This window comes from Vespa velutina, chromosome 7 (genome assembly GCF_912470025.1).
Source record: "Vespa velutina chromosome 7, iVesVel2.1, whole genome shotgun sequence".
In the NCBI taxonomy this organism is placed as follows: Eukaryota; Metazoa; Arthropoda; class Insecta; order Hymenoptera; family Vespidae; genus Vespa; species Vespa velutina.
This window is the reverse complement of record NC_062194.1, coordinates 7,955,079-7,975,078: the sequence shown is the minus strand read 5'-3', so window position 1 is coordinate 7,975,078 and position 20,000 is coordinate 7,955,079. Positions and strand designations below refer to the sequence as shown.

At 27.1% G+C, this 20,000-nt stretch overlaps 2 protein-coding genes across 26 annotated transcripts in view; one reads left to right on the top strand and one right to left on the bottom strand.

The window, feature by feature from the left end:
- LOC124950457 (2-Hydroxyacid oxidase 1) overlaps positions 1 to 1,930 on the top strand; it is a 34,450-nt gene extending 32,520 nt beyond the window's left edge. For 2 of the 3 annotated variants that reach the window (XM_047497184.1, XM_047497180.1), the window contains exons 10-11: positions 831 to 1,084; positions 1,662 to 1,930. The gene's annotated coding sequence lies outside the window, so the exon portion shown is untranslated. The remainder of the gene's footprint in view (positions 1 to 830; positions 1,085 to 1,661) is intronic. The other variant, XM_047497181.1, reaches the window with a different exon arrangement.
- The window catches only part of LOC124950445 (TLD domain-containing protein 2), a 230,844-nt gene continuing 210,966 nt past the window's right edge, over positions 123 to 20,000 (bottom strand). For 19 of the 23 annotated variants that reach the window (XM_047497151.1, XM_047497155.1, XM_047497148.1 and 16 more), the window contains 3 exons: positions 2,231 to 2,512; positions 1,678 to 1,847; positions 123 to 1,066 (listed from right to left, as the gene is read on the bottom strand). In XM_047497151.1, the coding sequence (XP_047353107.1) occupies positions 931 to 1,066; positions 1,678 to 1,847; positions 2,231 to 2,512 (588 nt within the window). In that variant the 3' untranslated portion in view covers positions 123 to 930. Of the gene's footprint in view, positions 1,067 to 1,677; positions 1,848 to 2,230; positions 2,513 to 8,085; positions 8,677 to 18,229; positions 19,286 to 20,000 lie in introns of those variants that run through there. The other 4 variants (XM_047497156.1, XM_047497160.1, XM_047497159.1 and 1 more) reach the window with 4 other exon arrangements.

Genomic DNA, 20,000 nt, shown 5'->3' with positions numbered 1-20,000 from the left:
ATAATAATAATAGTAATAATAGTAATAATAGAAAAAAAGTAGAAGAAAAAAAAATAACACTCATACACACAAAATGAAATAAATATGCCAACTTAGAAAAAAGGGGAAGAAAAACGGGACAATTAACGTAATAATATTAATAATCAATCATAATCATAATAATAATAGTAATAATATAATAATAGTAATAATATTAATAATAAAATAACCGATAGCTACATAGTCCGTGGAGTTAAGACTCTGACGCTACGTTTCTGAGAATTCGTGAGCCTCTTTTCTTTTATAATTTTCTCTTTCAAAACCTCCATTTTCTTAATTCTCTACTACCATCACATATCATCGTCATTATTATTCGGCAGCTCTAAAATAAAATCTGTATCTCTTTCTTATTTCTCTTATTATTATTATTACAACGGATTTACAAGAATCCTTTGAATTTTCAAAGAAGACACGCGGATTTTTTAATCCATCCGATCGAACTCAATATTTTTATTATATTTCCTTTCTACTCTCTCTTTCTCTCTCTCTCTCTCTCTCCCTCTCTCTTTTTCTTATATACTTGTTTGTTAATTATTATTATTATTATTATTGGTTTGTTTCCTTTGTTAAATTACTCTCGACTATGTGTAATTGAGTTAACGACAATCAAAGATTATCAATATTTTAATCTCTTCGGGCAAAAGTATGGTCTCTTTGTTGTTGTTATTGTTATTGTTGTTGTTGTTGTGTTGGTATTGGTGTTTATTTTATTTTATGTTGTTGTTGTTTTCCTTCAAAAAATTAATTCTTCATTTATTTATCGTGTCCTCTTCTTTATGATCTCTCCTTAGAGATTTGGATATTACTGGTGGAGAGAGGTAGTCAGATTCAGGTCAAATTAGGCTGCAGTGTGGGGGGCAAGGTAGCGGATGAATAATATGAGGCCGAATCCTATATAAACGCCCAACATTCCAGTGTTTTAACTACGAAGTCTTCATGTGGCGCCAATGGCTCATTCCCATACGTTCTACATGTTTGCGTCCTTCCTTGATAGAGATCACCGTCAAGCCAGAGACCAAATTTACCACTACAAATAATATTCAATGTGAATTTGTTTATCCTTTTTCATTTCTACTTTTTTCTTCTTTTACGTATCATAATATAAGTATTCGTATATAATACGAATATATAGATATATATAAATATTTATAAATACTTGTATTATATGATATTTGTATAAAATATATATATATATATATATATATATATAATATTAATTTAATTATATACATATATACATACAATTACATCTTAATTATATTATAATTTTTTTATCATAATCGTTACATTATAATATAATTATATATTATATTAATCATATATATATATATATATATATATATCATATAATATATTATATATAAATATTTAAATTAAATTAACAATTATATAATATATAATAAATATAAAATAATATAGATATAAATTAATTATATTTGATAATGAGCTATAACCGAGCTATTAATTTTGCCCATTTTTCGATACAATATTTTTCTGACTGAAGCTATATTGGCTCATATTGATTTTATAGATATAATAAATATACATATAAATTAAATTCTCTCAGTTTATATATATATATATATTTTATAATATATAATGTAAATTTTTTTTTATTTAAGCATAAGAAAAACTTACTCTCCGGCACCTATGGCAAGGCTCTCATTGTTGCCTTTGATGAAGTAAAGATTGTCACCGGTCCAATTGAAAGCTTGGAACCTTGGTGTGAACCTAAAGAGTAAGGACTCGCCGGTACCATAGAAGTGATCGCTCACGTGTAGAGCACACGAGGTCAATGCTCCGAACACCTGTAACATTAATTATTATCACCTGTTGAGTTTATGTATAATATATATATAAAATGTGAGAATAAAAAAAAATCTCAACTTTTGACAGTTGTAATATTAACTCTATCAAAAAGTTTAATATTATGTTTATGCGCATATATCAATAACTAGATCACCCATTGTAAATTTTATTTATTTAATACGTTTTATAATTCGAATTAATAAAAAAGTACAAACAAAAATATATAATTTGGATCAATTTTGCAATAATCACAATTACTGATGAGTAACTTAATTTGATTTTTTTGTAAATCTGATCAAATTTTTTAAAAAATTTGTTAGTTTATCACAAAAAAATAAATAAATAAATAAAAAATAAAAAATAAAAATTAAATGACACTTACGTTACCCTCGGTGTCCTCGATAACGAGCAGAATTGGGCTCTCAATTTTGCCCATTTTTCTGTACATACTGTTCAGACTAAAGCCATGTTGGCTCGTACTGAATACCAACGTCCAAAAGTAGCCTTCCGCTCTCGCTGGTAAATGCCTGCATAAGTGTTCTCTGTGTTCGTCGCTGAGAATCTCCGTTGTACCAACAAGATCTGGTATAATTATGTCGTTGTCCAATGAAACTGCGCTATTTGCATATAGAGCTCTTCTAAGCTCCTCGCTCATAGACAACACCTATACGAAATTGAAAATAAATATCATATCGGATATCGCATAAATACAAGAATCTAAAAATATGAATGATAGATAAAGCACAATATGCTTTATGAAAATTTGATAACACGAAGAATGATCAGAGTCATCTTTATCGAGTACATTATCGCATTTTTATTTATTTGTTTTTATTTACATTCATATGAAAATAATTAATGAGAATATCCTAAAAAATTTTTTTTACTCGATCAATTCTTAATTATACGATTATATCTTTATCTTATAATAATTGAATAAAATGTTTACGAATGTACCGACATTATTTATTTTTTCTTTTTTTTTTTATCTGAAATATAAAAAATATTTTTTTTGTGGAAAAATTTTTAACAAGAAATTGCAAATTTTGTATATTATTTTAACCGATTAAAATTCTTAGAAAAAGAGAAATGTGTATATTCTTCCTTTTTTTTTTTATACAAGAGAAATAGTATATAATTAATCATTACGAAAGTTTTAATTCTTGACCATGTACTCGATTAAACTACTGATCTTTCAAAAATTACATGATGATATCGATGATTTCTAATCCTAATCTAAATCTAAACATAGCTATAAACACCTATATGGCTAGGAATTCAAATATCGTGTGTTCTTCTTTTTGTTGTTCTAGTTACAGTTGTTTGTATGATAATATAAAAAAAAGGTTCCATGTTAATGTAATGGTCCAAAATGTTTCGTAATAATGTAAAATGTGCAAATTCTTAGGATGCTGTGATTAAAACGATATTTTCTTAGATGATAATTAACAAAAAGAACATTTATTTACAAGAACGTATTGATAAGCTGGGGGAGGGGGGCGAATATTCATAAAAATAAATATATATGTACAATGTGAATAAATTTCTAAATTGATGGTATTAATGATCTTATAAAAGTATATGTATATGTATACGACATGTACATATATGTATATATTTATATATATACATATATATATACATATATAAATACATATTTATGAATGTACATACGTATTTTCTCTTCCACAGCTTGAGAGATTTTTATATATTATATGTATATACATGTGTATGTGTGTGTGTGTGTGTGTGTGTGTGTGAGAGAGAAAGAGAAAGAGAGAAGAAGTAAAAATAAAAAATAAATAAATCTTTTTCATCTCTTACAATTATTTATCTAATAAAAAATACTCACGAAATAAGGTTGATCTAATTAAGAATTTTTAGATTAAGAAAATTTTCTTTGTAAAAGTATTTAATATAATAATCTTTTTCTCAATTAAAATAAATAAATAAATCAAACATAAATAAGTCGATTTATATGATATATTAATAAAGAAAGAAAATAAAATAAGATAGATAGAAGTATCATTTCCCCAAGTAATATTTATTGTCATTTCGTTGTGGATCATGTTTTTTAGCTTATTCATCATTTCGAATCGCAAGGTGCATTGTATTGCATATAATATAATATGTATATACAGCTGGCAATTCGAGTTCGTATAACAAACTGATAATAAGACCATCTTAATACATATTGCGTTACGATTAGGATAAAAAGAAAAGAAAAAAAAAAAAAAATGAAACGATGTCGTAAGAAGCTTTGCATATTCATTTTAACGCATTATAAAAATTTACATCATAATCGAGACTTTTCTTTTATGTCATGTATATTTAATTAAATAGATTATCATACCGTGATTTTATGAACGTTATTTAAACGGATTTATTCGTCATCATTGTTATCGCGAAAATTGTTATTGCTTCTTATTATTATTTTGCGTTTTAATTATCAAGAATTTATTGCAATAGGTCATTTCGATATCAACGGTTGTACGTTGACCTTGTTCAATGTTAGATCGAAAACCAGTTGTTTTCTTCTTTTTTCTTTTTCATTAAAGAAAACACATTAAATATGATAAGTGACCTAAGTCAAATATTTTCCGTTTCGAACAATTTTGTTTCCTTTTTCTCTTCTTTGAGAGAACAAAACGATTCAATTCTTTTTTCTTTTTCTTTTTCTATTTTTAATTGTTTTCTACTATTTATCATTAACTCATTCGTCTTTTTAAATAATATTCTTTAAAAAGAACAAAAGTGTATATTAGGGCGATGTAATATCAACGTTATTATAGAAAATAAAAAAGAATAAAAAAAGGAAACAAAAATGATCATTCAATATTTAAATTTCATTTTTTCAAAGATAACGAAAGATTATCGTATGAAGAGAGAGAGAGAGAGAGAGAGAGAGAGAGAGAGAGAGAGAGAGAGAGAGAGAGAGAGAGAGAGAGAGAGAGAGAGAGAGAGAGAGAGAGATAACGTAAAACATATTGGATATATTAAAGTGATGTGTTATGGAATATTGTTATAAAAAAAAGAAAAAAAGAAATATGGAAAAGAAAAAAAATATTGGTTCAATACTGCAATTTCTTATAGTTTAATATCAATAAGAATGAATGATATTCTGATCGTGTTCCATTTTTATCTTTGCAAGGATAACCAGAGATCATCGTGTGAAGAACAAGAGAGAGAAAGAGAAAGAGAAAGAGAAAGAAAGACAGAGAGACAGAGACAGACAGAGAGAGAGAGAGAGAGAGAGAGAGAGAGAGAGAGAGAGAGAGAGAGAGAGAGAGAGAGAGAGAGAGAGAGAGAGAGAGAGAGAGAGAAAGAGAGAGAGAGAGAGAGAGAGAGAGAGAGATCAGTGTCAACGACAAAATGGTCATGGAGGATTGGATCGTTCGTTGCAAATAGTATGACGACACATTCCAGTTATCTTACGTGCGATCTTTTCATATAACATTACACGCACATATTCCATTACATTGTATTTATACATTATATATGTATACATGTACGTTACTAACAAGTAACACTACATTAGATTCGATCGATTTAAAATACGTATGTTAAGTAAATGGATAATACAAGGATAACGAGGTGTATAATATAGTATCATAATATGAAACGTTTCAAATTAGTAGTTCTAAGATAGAAAAACAAAATAATATTTGAAATGCGAAAATTATTTAAATCTCAATTAAAATTTCAATTTTAACTCCCTACAATTTATATTTTTCTCTTGCCTTTTTATATTTTATCTCAATTGTTAACAATATCAATTGTTTCTTTATAATCGAAGATTTTTAGCATTTTTTTTTCTTTCTTTTTTTTTTTTTTTTAATTTATATAAGTATGTTATACTTCGTTAAGTATGATTAGAATTTTTTACATTATATAATGTTATTGTAGAGAACAAAAAAATTGATGTTATACTTATGTATGATTACTTTCGAATGTAATGAATAAGACATAATCAAAAAAAAAAGAAAAAAGAAAAAAGAAAAAAATGAATAAGAAATAATCAGAAAAAAATAAAACAAAAGAAAGAAAAAAAAAATGTCAACTCAGGCAGAAAAATAAAAGAAATATTATTCTACAATAATATGTATATCGTTTTAATTAAATTATTAAAGCAATTAAAAAAGTTATTAATGATTCTTTCTGTCATTTTACTTATTCATTAAATCCCATGTTTCTTTTGTAAATAAAAAAAGATTCAAGAACTTTTATTCTAATCATGAAAAAAATATAGATATCCATTCGCTTTTTTATCTTTTCTTTTCTTTTTCATGAATACGATGATAAGAGAGAGAGAGAGAGAGAGAGAGAGAGAGAGAGAGAGAGAGAGAGAGAGAGAGAGAGAGAGAGAGAGAGAAAGAGAGGGACGAAGAGATAGAGAGAGAGAGAAAGAGAGGGACATAGAGATAGAGAGAGAGAAAGAGAGAGATAAAGTTACACGAGGTCAAGGTAATAAAAAAGTACGCGAATTTTTTGATACTTGAGACACTCGAGGGATTGAAGAATTATCATCGTTGCCTTTCATCTTATCGTACGACAGTACGATTGTACATTACGAATGTTATCGTCCTTTGATAAGACATCAATATTCCAAGTCAAAGTTAACGTCTCGTTTATTATTTCTTTTGTATATATTTATTGTTATTTAAATCACAGACAAAAACACACACACATAAATATTAAATTAATAATAATATTAGAAAGAAATTGTATTATATATATATATATATATATTTATATGCATAAAAAAAATGTTCTATTTAAAGATAATTGTTTACTATCGGCAATCAAGAGATTTCTATTATCGGTATAATTGTGGAATTAAAAAAAAAAAAAAAAAAAAAAAAAAAGAGAAAAAAGTAACTAAAAAATATATAAAAATAAAGAGTCGATCATTCATCTTTGAGTATTTGTTTCTTAATCCAAAAAATTCTAATTATCTTGTATACGAAAAATATGACTATTATCTTATCCCATTCTTTTTGTTACTTGTGTCACATTTATCGTCAATATTAATTAATCTACATATATACGTATATATATAAATGTATCGTCCATTAAATATAACAAGACTGAAGATTTTGAAAAGAACAAAAAAGTTAAGTGTAGGAGGATTTAACGATGAATTATGTAGATCTGCACAAAACATACACACACGTATAATATGTCATAATTTGTCGTATGAGTTTTACGTGAGTTTGTCTCTCGATGCAGTCCATTTAAAATTTATATTCGTCACTTTATCTACTTAACGTTAATTAACTTGTCGTGCAATGATGAAAGAGAAAGAGATAGATAGATAGATAGAGAGAGAGAGAGAGAGAGAGAGAGAAAAAGATACACGCAATTTAAAGATATGATACGAACATCTTGTCTCGTGCATCATCATGTACTTAGACCGATGTCGATGGCATAATAACATTCATCTTCGTTTGTTATGCACCATGCAAGTAGAGACCTATGTGCTTCCTTCGAGAACGTGAAATTTAAACTGCTGGTTAGACACACGATACTTGTCAACGTTCATGATCGAGAACGGAGTTAATACATATGTATATGGATATACCCATAAGTAGCGTGTACGTTATATATGCGTAATTTTTAATAAAAGTTAGACCTTCGGAATAATGTATGATAAAAATTAATCATTTTGTTTAATTGTTAATGTGTTATTATAAATAAGTATAGTAATATAAGATATTTAATTTTGTAAATTTTATGACAATCCATTTTTAATAGATTTTTTATCATGTTACGAAAGCAATCGTTTTAATGTATCTCATTGATACGATATATATATATATATATATATATATATATATATATATATACATTATATGTATATATTATATGTATTATATATTGTCTATCAATTGTTTATATACGATGTTAAAATATTAACACACCACTGATCGTGAATTTTGTTAAAAAATTGATAATATATTATATTATATTTTTCATATAACAATTACAGTTTTTTAGTACATATATTTATATTATATATATATATATATATTTATATGTATATATATATAATATATATAATATATATTATTGTATTTTGTACAAATATTATTATATACAAGTGTATTTTGACAAACAAAATTCACTTATTAATACCTTAATTAGCGAAGAATTGTGAAGATCAAAAATCAATCGAAGAAAAAGAAAAATAAAAAAAAAAAAGAGAGAGAAGAAAAAGAAGAAAAAAGAAATCCTTACCGAAAGCATTCTGGAGGAATGTTGAAATACGTAATTAAGAACTGGACAAGGATCGGCGAACATAGTGTTAGGCATTAGATCGACAAACGTTTTCATGAGATATTGTCTCTTCGAAATATCTTTAACACTAAGCGCGATTTTCCAAGATTTTCAATGAAAATATTCTCAAACGTTATATTCTACTGCGCATTAAAACCAGACCGAAATTGTGTGTAACAACGATTCGATTCTCGATTCGACCGTTCCGAACGATCGAAACGTTTGATACTGAGTTCGGAGGCGAACTTACCAGCGGATTTCTTTAAATGGCCGTCGCGTTGAAAGAAGTTTGTAAGAAAAAACAGAGAACTTTACTCTCTCACTCTCTCATATTCTCCCTCTCCCTCTCTGACTATCTCCCTCTCTCTCTCTCTCTCTCTCTCTCTTTCTGAGTCTGTATATCTCTTTCAATTTAATGTCAAGTACGTATAAATTCCATAGAGTAGCAATGGGGATCCTCGACGACCTTGAATGCATTATTCTCCAATCAAGATCGTCCTTCGATCTTTCTTTCCTTCCTTCCTTTTCTTCTTTCTTTCTTTCTTTCTTTCTTTCTTTCTTTCTTTCTTTCGACGCTCCGAGGTGTAATTAACCGCGAATTAATGAACTCTAAGTAAGTAAGAGAGGGCTTTTTATGTACACGAGTAAAAACTCTTGAGCATTAAAACGAATAATAATAATAATAATAATAATAATAATAATAATAATAATAATAATAATAATAATAATAATAATAAAAAAAGGATCAAGAAGTTATTCTTTGCTTGTTTACTCAATAAAAACAGTCGATAGATATTTGTCAATTATTTTCATTTTCTCTATCGTTATATTTAAATTAAGCATAGTCGAATATTTCGAATATGTTTACTTAGTTTTTTTTAGCTTACATTGTTGTTTCTTTTAAATAAAATATGTATTTATAAATAGTAAATATTTTCTTTTTTTTTTATATTAAGCTGGTCGATAAGTAAAAATTTTTCTTTCGATTTTTCTTTTCTATATATGTATATATATTGTTTATATACGATAATGAAATAAATAAATAACGATGAATCTAATACAACATACTATTATGTTAATAATTATATCTTTGTAATATTAATTTAAATTATATCTTTTTGAAATAAATGAATAATATAATATAAAATAATCTAATACAATAGTATAATATTAATTTGACTAATTAGTGATTTCGAAATATTCAATAAAAAATAATAAAAATACAATATTGTTTATTTAAATATAAAATATTGAAAAATTCATGTTTCATTTATTGAGTCAACTCAATAATATTTAAACAATATAATAATAATAATAATAATAATAATAATAATAATAATATATATATATATATATATATATATATATATATAAATAGTAATACTTTAAAAAATATTATTTAATATTATTAGATTGAAGAGGATAAGAAATATCAAAATTTTCAATACAAATTATTAATATTCATTCAGATATAAATTACTGAAAATTCTGACGATATTTATTTATCAAATCGAAACATATTGTATATAATCGAATGAATATATAATATAAAAAAAAATAATAATACACGAAGCAATAAAGTTTAATAATTAATTGATTTGTTAATTTAATAATAATTAAATTAACGAACCCATAAAGGCATAATCACGAAATTTGGAATAAAAAATATTAAAAATAAAGTATTATTTATTTAATACCAAATACTCTATAAAATTTGGTATTACTTTTATTGGCTAATCCAATAATATTCAAATAATATTAACGTGTTTATATATATATATATATATATATATATATGTAAATAAAATAAATAAAAATATAATAATAACATCTGAAAGGAAAATTAAAGTAATTGAATGAAAAGAAACTGAGTTGAATCGTGTTCAAATAGAAGGAGACAAAATTACGAGACTGTGTCTGAGTTATATCACATTAATTAATTATTGTTACCATAACAGGTAGACAACAAATTACTTTCGATTGCGAATTAGGTACTCTGCTCTATCGCCTAGTCGAAATTTCCTCTTGATCATATTCAACACACACCAATAATCGCCATAGAAAACGATAATATGTAACAGAGGTGAAGAGATTAATTTTCTCCTACCAATTAAGTGCTATGTATATTTACGTAATCTCAAACATACGTCTATATGTATGTATATATATATACGTTTATATCTACGTACATAAATAGAAGTGAATATAAATACGCTATGTTAGTACCTACTAGGAATATATTCCGCCATTTTCGATGAATTACGGACAAACTGACAAAGTTAAAAATAAAAACTTATTACTATCTATCAAGAAGATTGTCTTAAGAACATTCTGAAAAATATTTCCTTGTAAATATTCTCCAAAATTTCTATTTGATATATATATATATATATATATATATATATATATATATATATATATCATTGAGGTGGTTTTTATTGAGTAAACAAGCAAATAATATATATATGTATATATATATGATTTTCCTGTAGGAAGGAAAAGAAGAAATAAATAAAAAAGAAGAAAAAAAAAGGGACAAGTTCGTAAAAGGTATTAAAAGACGACGAAGTAATGAACATAAACTTTCAAGGAGATCAGGAAATGAAAGATTAAATGCGAAGGTATCCGTTATTGACAATCGCCGAGGAAAAGAAATAATAATGACAAAAAGAAATGGGTAAAAAAAAATAAATAAATGAATAAATAAAAAAAAGAAAAAAAAAAAAAAAAAAAAAGAAAAAACAAACAAAACAAGAGGTTCAAAAAAAAAATATAGGAAATCGCAAAAATGTTCGATGAAAATTGTGAAAATCTTATAGCAATCTTTCGACGTTGAATAAATATGTTATTGCAAGGTTTATAAAATTTTCCATCCTCAAAAAAAGATCTATATACATGTAAACAAGTTTTAATAGAAACTCTATAATTGTTATCTATGTTGTTGCGAAGTTAATAATTTTCCATCTTTAAACAAAACAAAAATAGAAGAAATATATATATATATATATATATATATATATAAACTATAAAATATAAATTTATGTAATTATTATCGATAATCAATTCGCTTTATCATTGAGTATAGCATCGAAGTTATTAAACAGGTTTTGAAGAAAAAAAAGAGAGAGAGAGAGAGAGAGAGATAGAGAGAGAGAGAGAGAAAATAAACAGAAAATATAAAAGTAAAACAGAAAGGGAATGTTATCTGAATCGATAATGGCGGTGTCAAGGGTTCAACAATTCGAACAATATTAAAATAAATGAAGGAAACATGATTATGACTCGCATGATTTTTAGTGCAAGGATGAGAACACGCTCATAAAACGGTTTATGTTGATAAATAAATTTGATAAACTATAAATGATGTATGAATGATTTCTGTGTAATGAGAAAGGTCTGATAATCAGGTTAATACCGACAAATATATCTGATTATGCGAGAAGGTTCACAAATAGAATAAATGTCAAGGATTAAAAGATATGGTTAAAAAAGTATATTTCTCGTTTCTTTCTTTCTTTCTTCTATATTTCTTTCTTTTTTCTTTTTTTTTTATTAACGTAATTGATGAACGTATCATAACTTTTTTCATCTCGTTTCTTATTAAGAAGCATGGACAAATGAATTTTTATCTTTGAAATGTTTCTTCGACGTCAGAATTTTTCTCTTCTTTTTTTTTCTTTTTTTTTTTTTTAAGTTTCCTTCATCCTTTCTTAAGTCCTAAATATCGATGGAAAATAAATGTGTACGATTATTCTAGGAAACGCAAGAAATAAAAAAAAAAAAAAAAAAAAAAAAAAAAAAAAAAAAAAAAAAAAAAAAAATAAAAAATAAGAAAACAAAGCAAGAGAAAAATTATCATCATACTAATTCATTTTTTAAATAAGACGTATTTACATAGATATATATGCAAGCATATAAACGGACATACATACATATGCCGTTCATACGAACATAAATACATAATACGTAATATCATAAAAGAAAAATATAAATAAATACATATATATTATAAATGTACGATAATACTCTTCCTGGAAAACAAAATGTAAATAAAAATAAACATCTCGTATATCGTAACGAAGAAACCAGCCAAAGAGAGAATAAATAAATAAGAAAGTACATTGACCACCAATCGCGAATTGACCTCTCGAAGAGAGAAGCATTTAAATATCAAAAATAATTCATCCCTTTTAAACTATAAAAGAGGTTCTTCGAGAACACGTACAACGAGGAGAGATTATACAACAGCAACTCGAACCCGTTTAAACTCTTAACTATGTACAGAAACCCGGTAGCCTGGGTTACACACTTGGACTACTGTTGATAAACTGTAACCAAGGTAACCCGTTCTGGGAGCGGATATAACGTAAAGCTATAACGTGGGTGGGATAATTTCTTTGCCGTGAGCCATGTGGTCCTCACTATCAATCAATCCGTTCACTTAATACTTAAGTTCACCAGCTACCACTTCAACCAATTATCCATAAATAAAAAGAAACAGAAGTTGCGTGGCCCGACAGGTAACGATGATATTGAATAGTGTGGGAGGGGGGGGGGGAGCTCTCGTTTTCTCCCTCTTTTCCTGAACAGGTACAGTAAGTAGTAAGACTAGCTGAAGAAATACGAGAGTTGAAACGACGCGACATTTATTCTATATGTATGTAATATTGTCGTATACAGTATAGAGCGAACTCCACATACTATAAGTACGTTCGATTAAACGAGTCAGGAAACATAAACACAAATGCATGCGATAGATAGGTCTCGTGATCGGATGCAGGAGCGTATTCATAATTATCAGATATTTATAATATTTTTCATTCGGAAAGTCAAAACAACTCATTAACAATGGACTTACATATGCAAATTCATTTCTGAATGAATAAAATTGATTATCATTGTTAATCAATCAATATCTAATAGTCTCACGTGGATTTATCACGTATCTACCAAACAATCGTTTTATTTAACTTTTATTGATTCGTTTCATTGAATGGTAAACTCTAATAAAATTCCAGTGAATATTAAAGTAAAATTGTTGAAAATGAATGTAGTATTGTTGCATATGAAACACAATAAATGACTGAGAGTTTAATTTTTAATGGGTTCAAATTCGATGCAATAATTACATATTTATTCGATAATCCTCAATTATCGTTTGAACAATTCGATTATCAAATTGTAAAAAAATATTGTTATTAGATATTGAGAAGAGAACACATGCATCAGGATTTTCAACGTCTGTTATAAAGATAAATACGTCGATGGAAAATTAAAGGGATTTAAAATTAACCATACATTGAGAAGAATGTTTCTAGTATATCGATGGTTTACTATACGACGACATAATTCTCGTCGTAACATCCGTAGTCGCAATGGACATAAATCGTAAAAGAAATCGTGTATAATCCGTTCAGGAATAGTTTACAAAGCAAGATGTAATATAATCTATTGTTAGAAAGATAAATATTTTTTTTTTAAATCTTGTTCCTTAAATACTTCAAAATGTTGTATAAATGCACAATATGCTATATATATATATATGTATATATATATGTAGTATATGAAATCAGTGAAATATATCGAAAAGTAGATATAATTAATTATAAAATAGATGATTATTAATTTGAGAAATACCGATTCGAATTGCAAACAGATCCTACGAAGAAACAAGAAAGAGAGAAAGGGAGAAAATAATCGAGAATCTTGATTTCCTAAAATGTTAACACGAACAATATTTTTCACATTAGAGAGTAACAGATTTAAGATTTTTGTTTCTTGGATCATTCATTTCTACGAACTGATCGACAATATTGAAAAATGTCTCTTTAAGCCTGTCGCCGGTGCGGACGAGCTTTGACGTACAACATTATTTTTTACCGTCCGTCAAATGTGCATCGCGGCGGATGTATGTGTATTTTAAATGTAACAATGCACACGAGAGTGCAAAGTAATACCAAAAAAAAAAAAAGAAAGAAAAAGAAACAGAAAGAAGTGAAAAAAAAAAGAAAATAAGAAAAAAATGAATGTTCCTTTAGTACTCTGAAAGGAAAAAATGTAAACATAAAAAAAAAAAGAAAAAAAAAAAAAAAACAAGTAATAACTATTGCAATATTCAACAGGCGTTACACTTGGCATCTCAAAAGTCGCTAACTTTTCAGTCATTCCTTGCAAGAGCCATCTAATACAACACACACATACGCGCACGCATACGTGCAAACACACACTTATAAGAAAAACAATGATTCTTTCTTGTCAAGTCGTTCACTTGATGGCAATGAACAATGCCATAGCGTTTAAAAAAAAATCCCTCCCGTTAAACAAAACATAAACAGTAACACATTGTTAATATACCGTAATGAAATGTTATAATAAATGTCTCGAGAGATCGTAGTGACTCGATTATTGTAGATATGTATGGTATGTATACATCGATGTGCATACAATAATTGTATGTACAATAATATATGTTTGTTTTACTTATAAATGTATATCATATATCTTTTTCGACGATCTCGGACTTTTGAGCGAAAATTGCAAAAAAAAAGAATAAATAAATAAAAGATTAAAAAATATATTTATCTGATACTTTGTATATCATATATTTATGCTGCAATGTAATTTCGATTCTCGATTGCTACAGATTACAATAATCACACCTGTGTAACCCTGTTTTTCGATCGAGTTAAATGGCAGTTACAATCCCTGCGCTTGAAAACGTTCCACCCTTCTCTCTCTCTCTCTCTCTCTCTCTCTCTCTCTCTCTCTCTCTCTCTCTCTCTCACTCTCTACCATGACGTGTTCAAGTTATTTTCATATGGCAGCTCCGAGAAAGCGAATCGTGGAGTTTTAATGTAGACCTTGCGGAAGTGTCGACGGAAGCGTTACTAAATTTGTCCACTTCTGAACAAAAAAAAAAAAAAAAGAAAAAAAGAAAGAAAAGAAAAAAAAAGAAAGAAGAAAAGAAAAAAAAAGAAGAAAAATATTATTCATTCCTTGAATATTCATGGGGGAAAAAAATCGTACCATATATGGTGAAATTTAAATAAATCAAATAAATGAATTTAATTCTTAAAATTAATGTCACCGCAATATCATAATATATTAATATTTAATTCGCAATGTGATGTACGAGCAACGATGTAATTTATTTTTCATGAAATTTCATAATTATGATTTAGGATTATGTAATTTTGTCGTCCATTGTTGTTAGAACTTTAATATTTATTTGATAAGTATTAGTATAATTATTTTTAATTTCTAAATCTCAATCGTACATGCGCGTGAACTTATTATTTCTTTTTTATTTCTTCATTCGGTTATATTTTTAACGAGCGTCTAAATTAATTTTATTCGAATGCAGCAGCGACAAAAAAGAAAAAAAGATTTTAATGATTGCAAAAGAGAATAATTCCGCAGGAATCTCTCCTTCATTGCAGATTTGTATCAATTTAAAAATACAATATAAAATTTAATATTCTTTCATATTTTATAAATCATATATATCATATAATTATAATAAATTGATCAAAAAGGAGAGAAAAAAAAAAGAAAGAAAAATTTTTACATCTATTGCAAATTAAACACGTCATAAGTAGTTCCTTTCTAACCAATAATAAAAAAAAAAAACTTAATTAACACATTTTATAGTCATACTTAGCATATCATGCGTAAAAAAGAATTAGAACTATGCTTGTTGATCCATTAAAAGATCTCCTTCGATCGTCGCCGTCTTATAAGAATTAGGATGACATCATTTTTTTATGATATATCATTAAGAACAATATGGACATTAAAATTTAAGCGTTCTACATATATAATTGGATAATTTTAACACATGAACATACATTCATATATATATATGTGTGTGTGTGTAAGTATATATATACATACAAATATATATATATATTTTCATATATATATATATTTCCATATATATATATATTATATAAAGACGAGAAATCGTGATTTTTCGTTTGGTTTATTTTCCTTCGAGTCGGCGAGTTCGGTGAAAGGTGAATATAGGCACGACCAAGACCGGTTGTTAATAGCTATCGTAGATATGTATATCAACGCGTTTTCCACGGCGAGTAGCTCCGAGATGGTATTAAATGAGAGTGCACGAGCGAATGTCAGAACAGATTTTATTACGATAGTTGAACAATTTTAAAAATTGATCTCATTAATGAGACAAATTTCTGCTAATTAGTATGCAAATTATTATATATATATATATATATATATATATATATATATATATATATGTGTGCTAGTAATTGTAAAAATATCCTAAATGAAAGATATATTAAAAAAAAAAAAAAAAAAATTAAAAAAGGACTAAATTTTTTTCTATTATATTAATATAAATAATAATATACATACATGTATATATGTATATGTATGTATTTACGTGTCATATAATATATATTAATGTTCTATTTAATTATCAAATAAATAAATAAGTCAATAAAATTCTATTTATTACTTAACTAAGTATTATATAAATTTCTATAAAATTCAAGGAAATTAGAATTCTTAAACGATTTACTCGATTTAACGATCTTATCGATCTCATTCAAAACACTTATATATCATTTTATTGGAATCCATTTTCGTATTAATCGTTATTTTTAGTATACAAATGAATATGAAGTAATGCAATAAATACGATAAAATTGTAAAGATCGATTTGTCATCGAAATAAAATAATGAATAATATATATATATATATATATATATAATGTATATAATACGATTAATATAATAATACACAAGTAATCGCTATTCAGCGTATTTCTTGGAGATATTTTGAATGGATCCGATTTTCGTGGAGAGATAAGAATCGTAAATGCGATAAGATCGAACATGTTTTTCCACAAAATAACTATCATGTATTTGAATCTTTATGAGAGAGAAAGATAGAGAAAGAGAGAGAGAGAGAGAGAGAGAGAGAGAGAGAGAGAGAGAGAGAAAGTATTATCGCATATTATTCGATAATCTAATTATAAAAATAACTATACTTATTTCAAAATAATAACGTTTATTCTGAATAAATACAAACGAAAGTGTAATATTTAATTAGTATGAAACGAGGTGTCCACGATTTCACGACAAATCACGTGATGTGAATTGTGCAACCGGGTCATGACCGTCGTTCTCGTTCGAACGAGTGAGAAAAAATAAAAAAGAAAAATAAATAAAAAAGGAAGAAAGAGAAAAGAAAAAAGAAAAAAAAAGAGATCGAAAAATTATCAAAAATATCGAAATGCTTGTAAATAAATAAATAATTAGAAAAAATTGCAAAAGAATATAATTATGATAGTCTAAAAAGATCGTTTTACTATACTTTCGCATTTCTGTTTGAGGAACTTTTTGTGATTTTAACGAGAAAGAAGAGATCGGGTGACGACGGAAGTATATAAATATTTGTAAAGAAAAAAAAAGAAAAAAGAAAAAAAAAGAGAAAAGAAATAATTTGCGAAAGGAATATAGGTAAAACGATTTCGACAAATATTCTTTGAAACGTTTTTCTTTCGTTTTTTATCTTCGTTTTATATTTGAAAAATTTTCTCATTTAAATAAAAAAAAAATTATTGACTAATAATAATAAATATACGAAGATATCTATATATAAAAATAGCTATCGATTAGGATCGCTTAATCTTTTCTTTTTCTTTTTTTTCCCCTAATTGAAAAACTTCGCGATTCGAGTGAGAAATAAAAATTCGAAATAGAACATTATATATATATATATATATATATATATATATATATATATATATATTTATATATATATATATATAAAATTAAATTAAATTAAAAAATAAATAAATGAATAAATAAAAAAATGTAAAAAGAAAAAATATTTACTCGACTAACGTAAGATCATTTCTTCCTGTTTTATCTTTATTTTCTATTTCAGTTGAATTTTCTAATCTAACGTTGAGCGAGAAATAAAAGATCGAAAAACGATAAAAATACGCAGATATATATTTACATAAAACAAGAAAAAAAAATGGTGTGTGAGTGCAACCAAAAAAAAAAGATAATTATAAAAAAAAAAAAAAAAAAAAAGAGAGAAGATTTAACATTTTTCTTGATTTACCTTTGTCTTTTGCTTGAGAAACTTGGAGATCTTAGATATAGAATTCGGAATCTTTGGCTTCGGCATCTTGATGTATAGACTTTTAATAAAAATAGAAAGAAGACAGTTGTCGTTGCTTTAACTTCGTGAATCCTTCTATCATAAGCGCACGATAGTCTCTTACTTTTTCTCTTTCCCCGGAGAATTAAAGAGAGAGGAAGAGAGTGAGAGAGAGAGAGAGAGTTAGAGATCAAGATAGAATAAAACTTTGACGTCAAATGTTCACTTGGAATCGCACCAAATAGAAGAGAATGTTACGATATATTTCCTCACATCGTTACTCTTTTATGTACTCTGTCAGACGACAACGATGTCGACAACGAAGCTTCTGTTGTGCATCGGGCTTCGTTTATTTCAGGTTTCATTCGGTACAAAATTAATCTTTCTTAGAAATAACAACAAATATTTTTCGCATTTAAAAATTTATCCCTCATTGAACAAAAGAAAAAAGGAAAAAATCTAATAAAATTATTATTATTATTTTTTTTTTTTTTTTTTTTACTATTATTTTTTACGTTATTTTAAGATGACGATCGATCATATAAATGTTCACGATCAACGCGATTTCATCTCGCACGTCAATTATTATTATTATCTTGATATATCTTTCTTCCCCTTTATAATCTTTTTCGTCTAACCTTTCTCTCTCTTTCTTTCTCTCTTTCTCTTTTCTTTCAATCGAATCACATTTATTTTCTCGAACTTTCCGTTTCCCTTTTCTCTTGCAAAAGCAAAAAGAAAAAGAAAAATATTTTCCCAACAACACAACAACGTGAGATAAGGAAGATGTCGTGATGATAATTTAAACAAATAAACGAAACAAATAAACAAAAACGAAGCAGAAAAAGAAGGGGAAAAAAAAAGAACAGACAAGAAAGTTTATAACGAGATTCCTTTATACTCTTTGCCTATGCACGTGACTCGCGCGAAGTCGGAGTGAGTACTGAAGCTTTGAGCCTGAAACTTCGGGGTGAGTCTGTGCGTTGGAATAGAACAAAGCATGTGTGTGTATGTGTATGTGTGTGTGTATGTGTGTATATGTGTTGTGTGTGAGGGAGAGAAAGGGAAAGAGAGAGATAGAAAAACACAGACAGACAGAGAGAGAAAGAGAGAGAGAGAGAGAGAGAGAGGGGAGAGAAAGAGAGAGATAGGAGAGTTTAAAAAGAAGGGAGGAAATGGAAGGGGAAAAGCATCGATGTGTGTACCATTTACATATAGACACGTACGTATATGACACATGTATACGTATATTGAGTATATAAATATATAAGAGGCCGGCGAGTTTACATGACGATGCGCATCTTCGATTGCGCAGCACGTGCTGATCGGCAGTTCCATTGCCTGCTCACTTTTCTTCTTCGTCCGCTGGAAGAGAAAGTGGGGGGAGGTTAAGAGATCACAGCTAAAACGCATCCACCCACACTTTACTTGCCGGTCTCTCTCCCCTTTCCCATCCGTTCAACTCCCATAACCCTTTTTTCAACACTTCTCACTCTTTCTATCTCACACACGTGACCTGACAAGCGTATTACCGTTCTCGTACCGTTCGTTTCATGGAAATATGTCTCGTCTTTTCTTTCTCTCAATTGACTTTTTTTTCTTCTTTTTTTCTTTCTCTTCTTCTTCCTCCTCTTTCAGATTAGGTTATACAGGATTTTATATCTGGGTTACGATCAATCTTGAAAAATTGAACCGATCGATCGATTTATTTCATCTATTTTATTATTTTAAA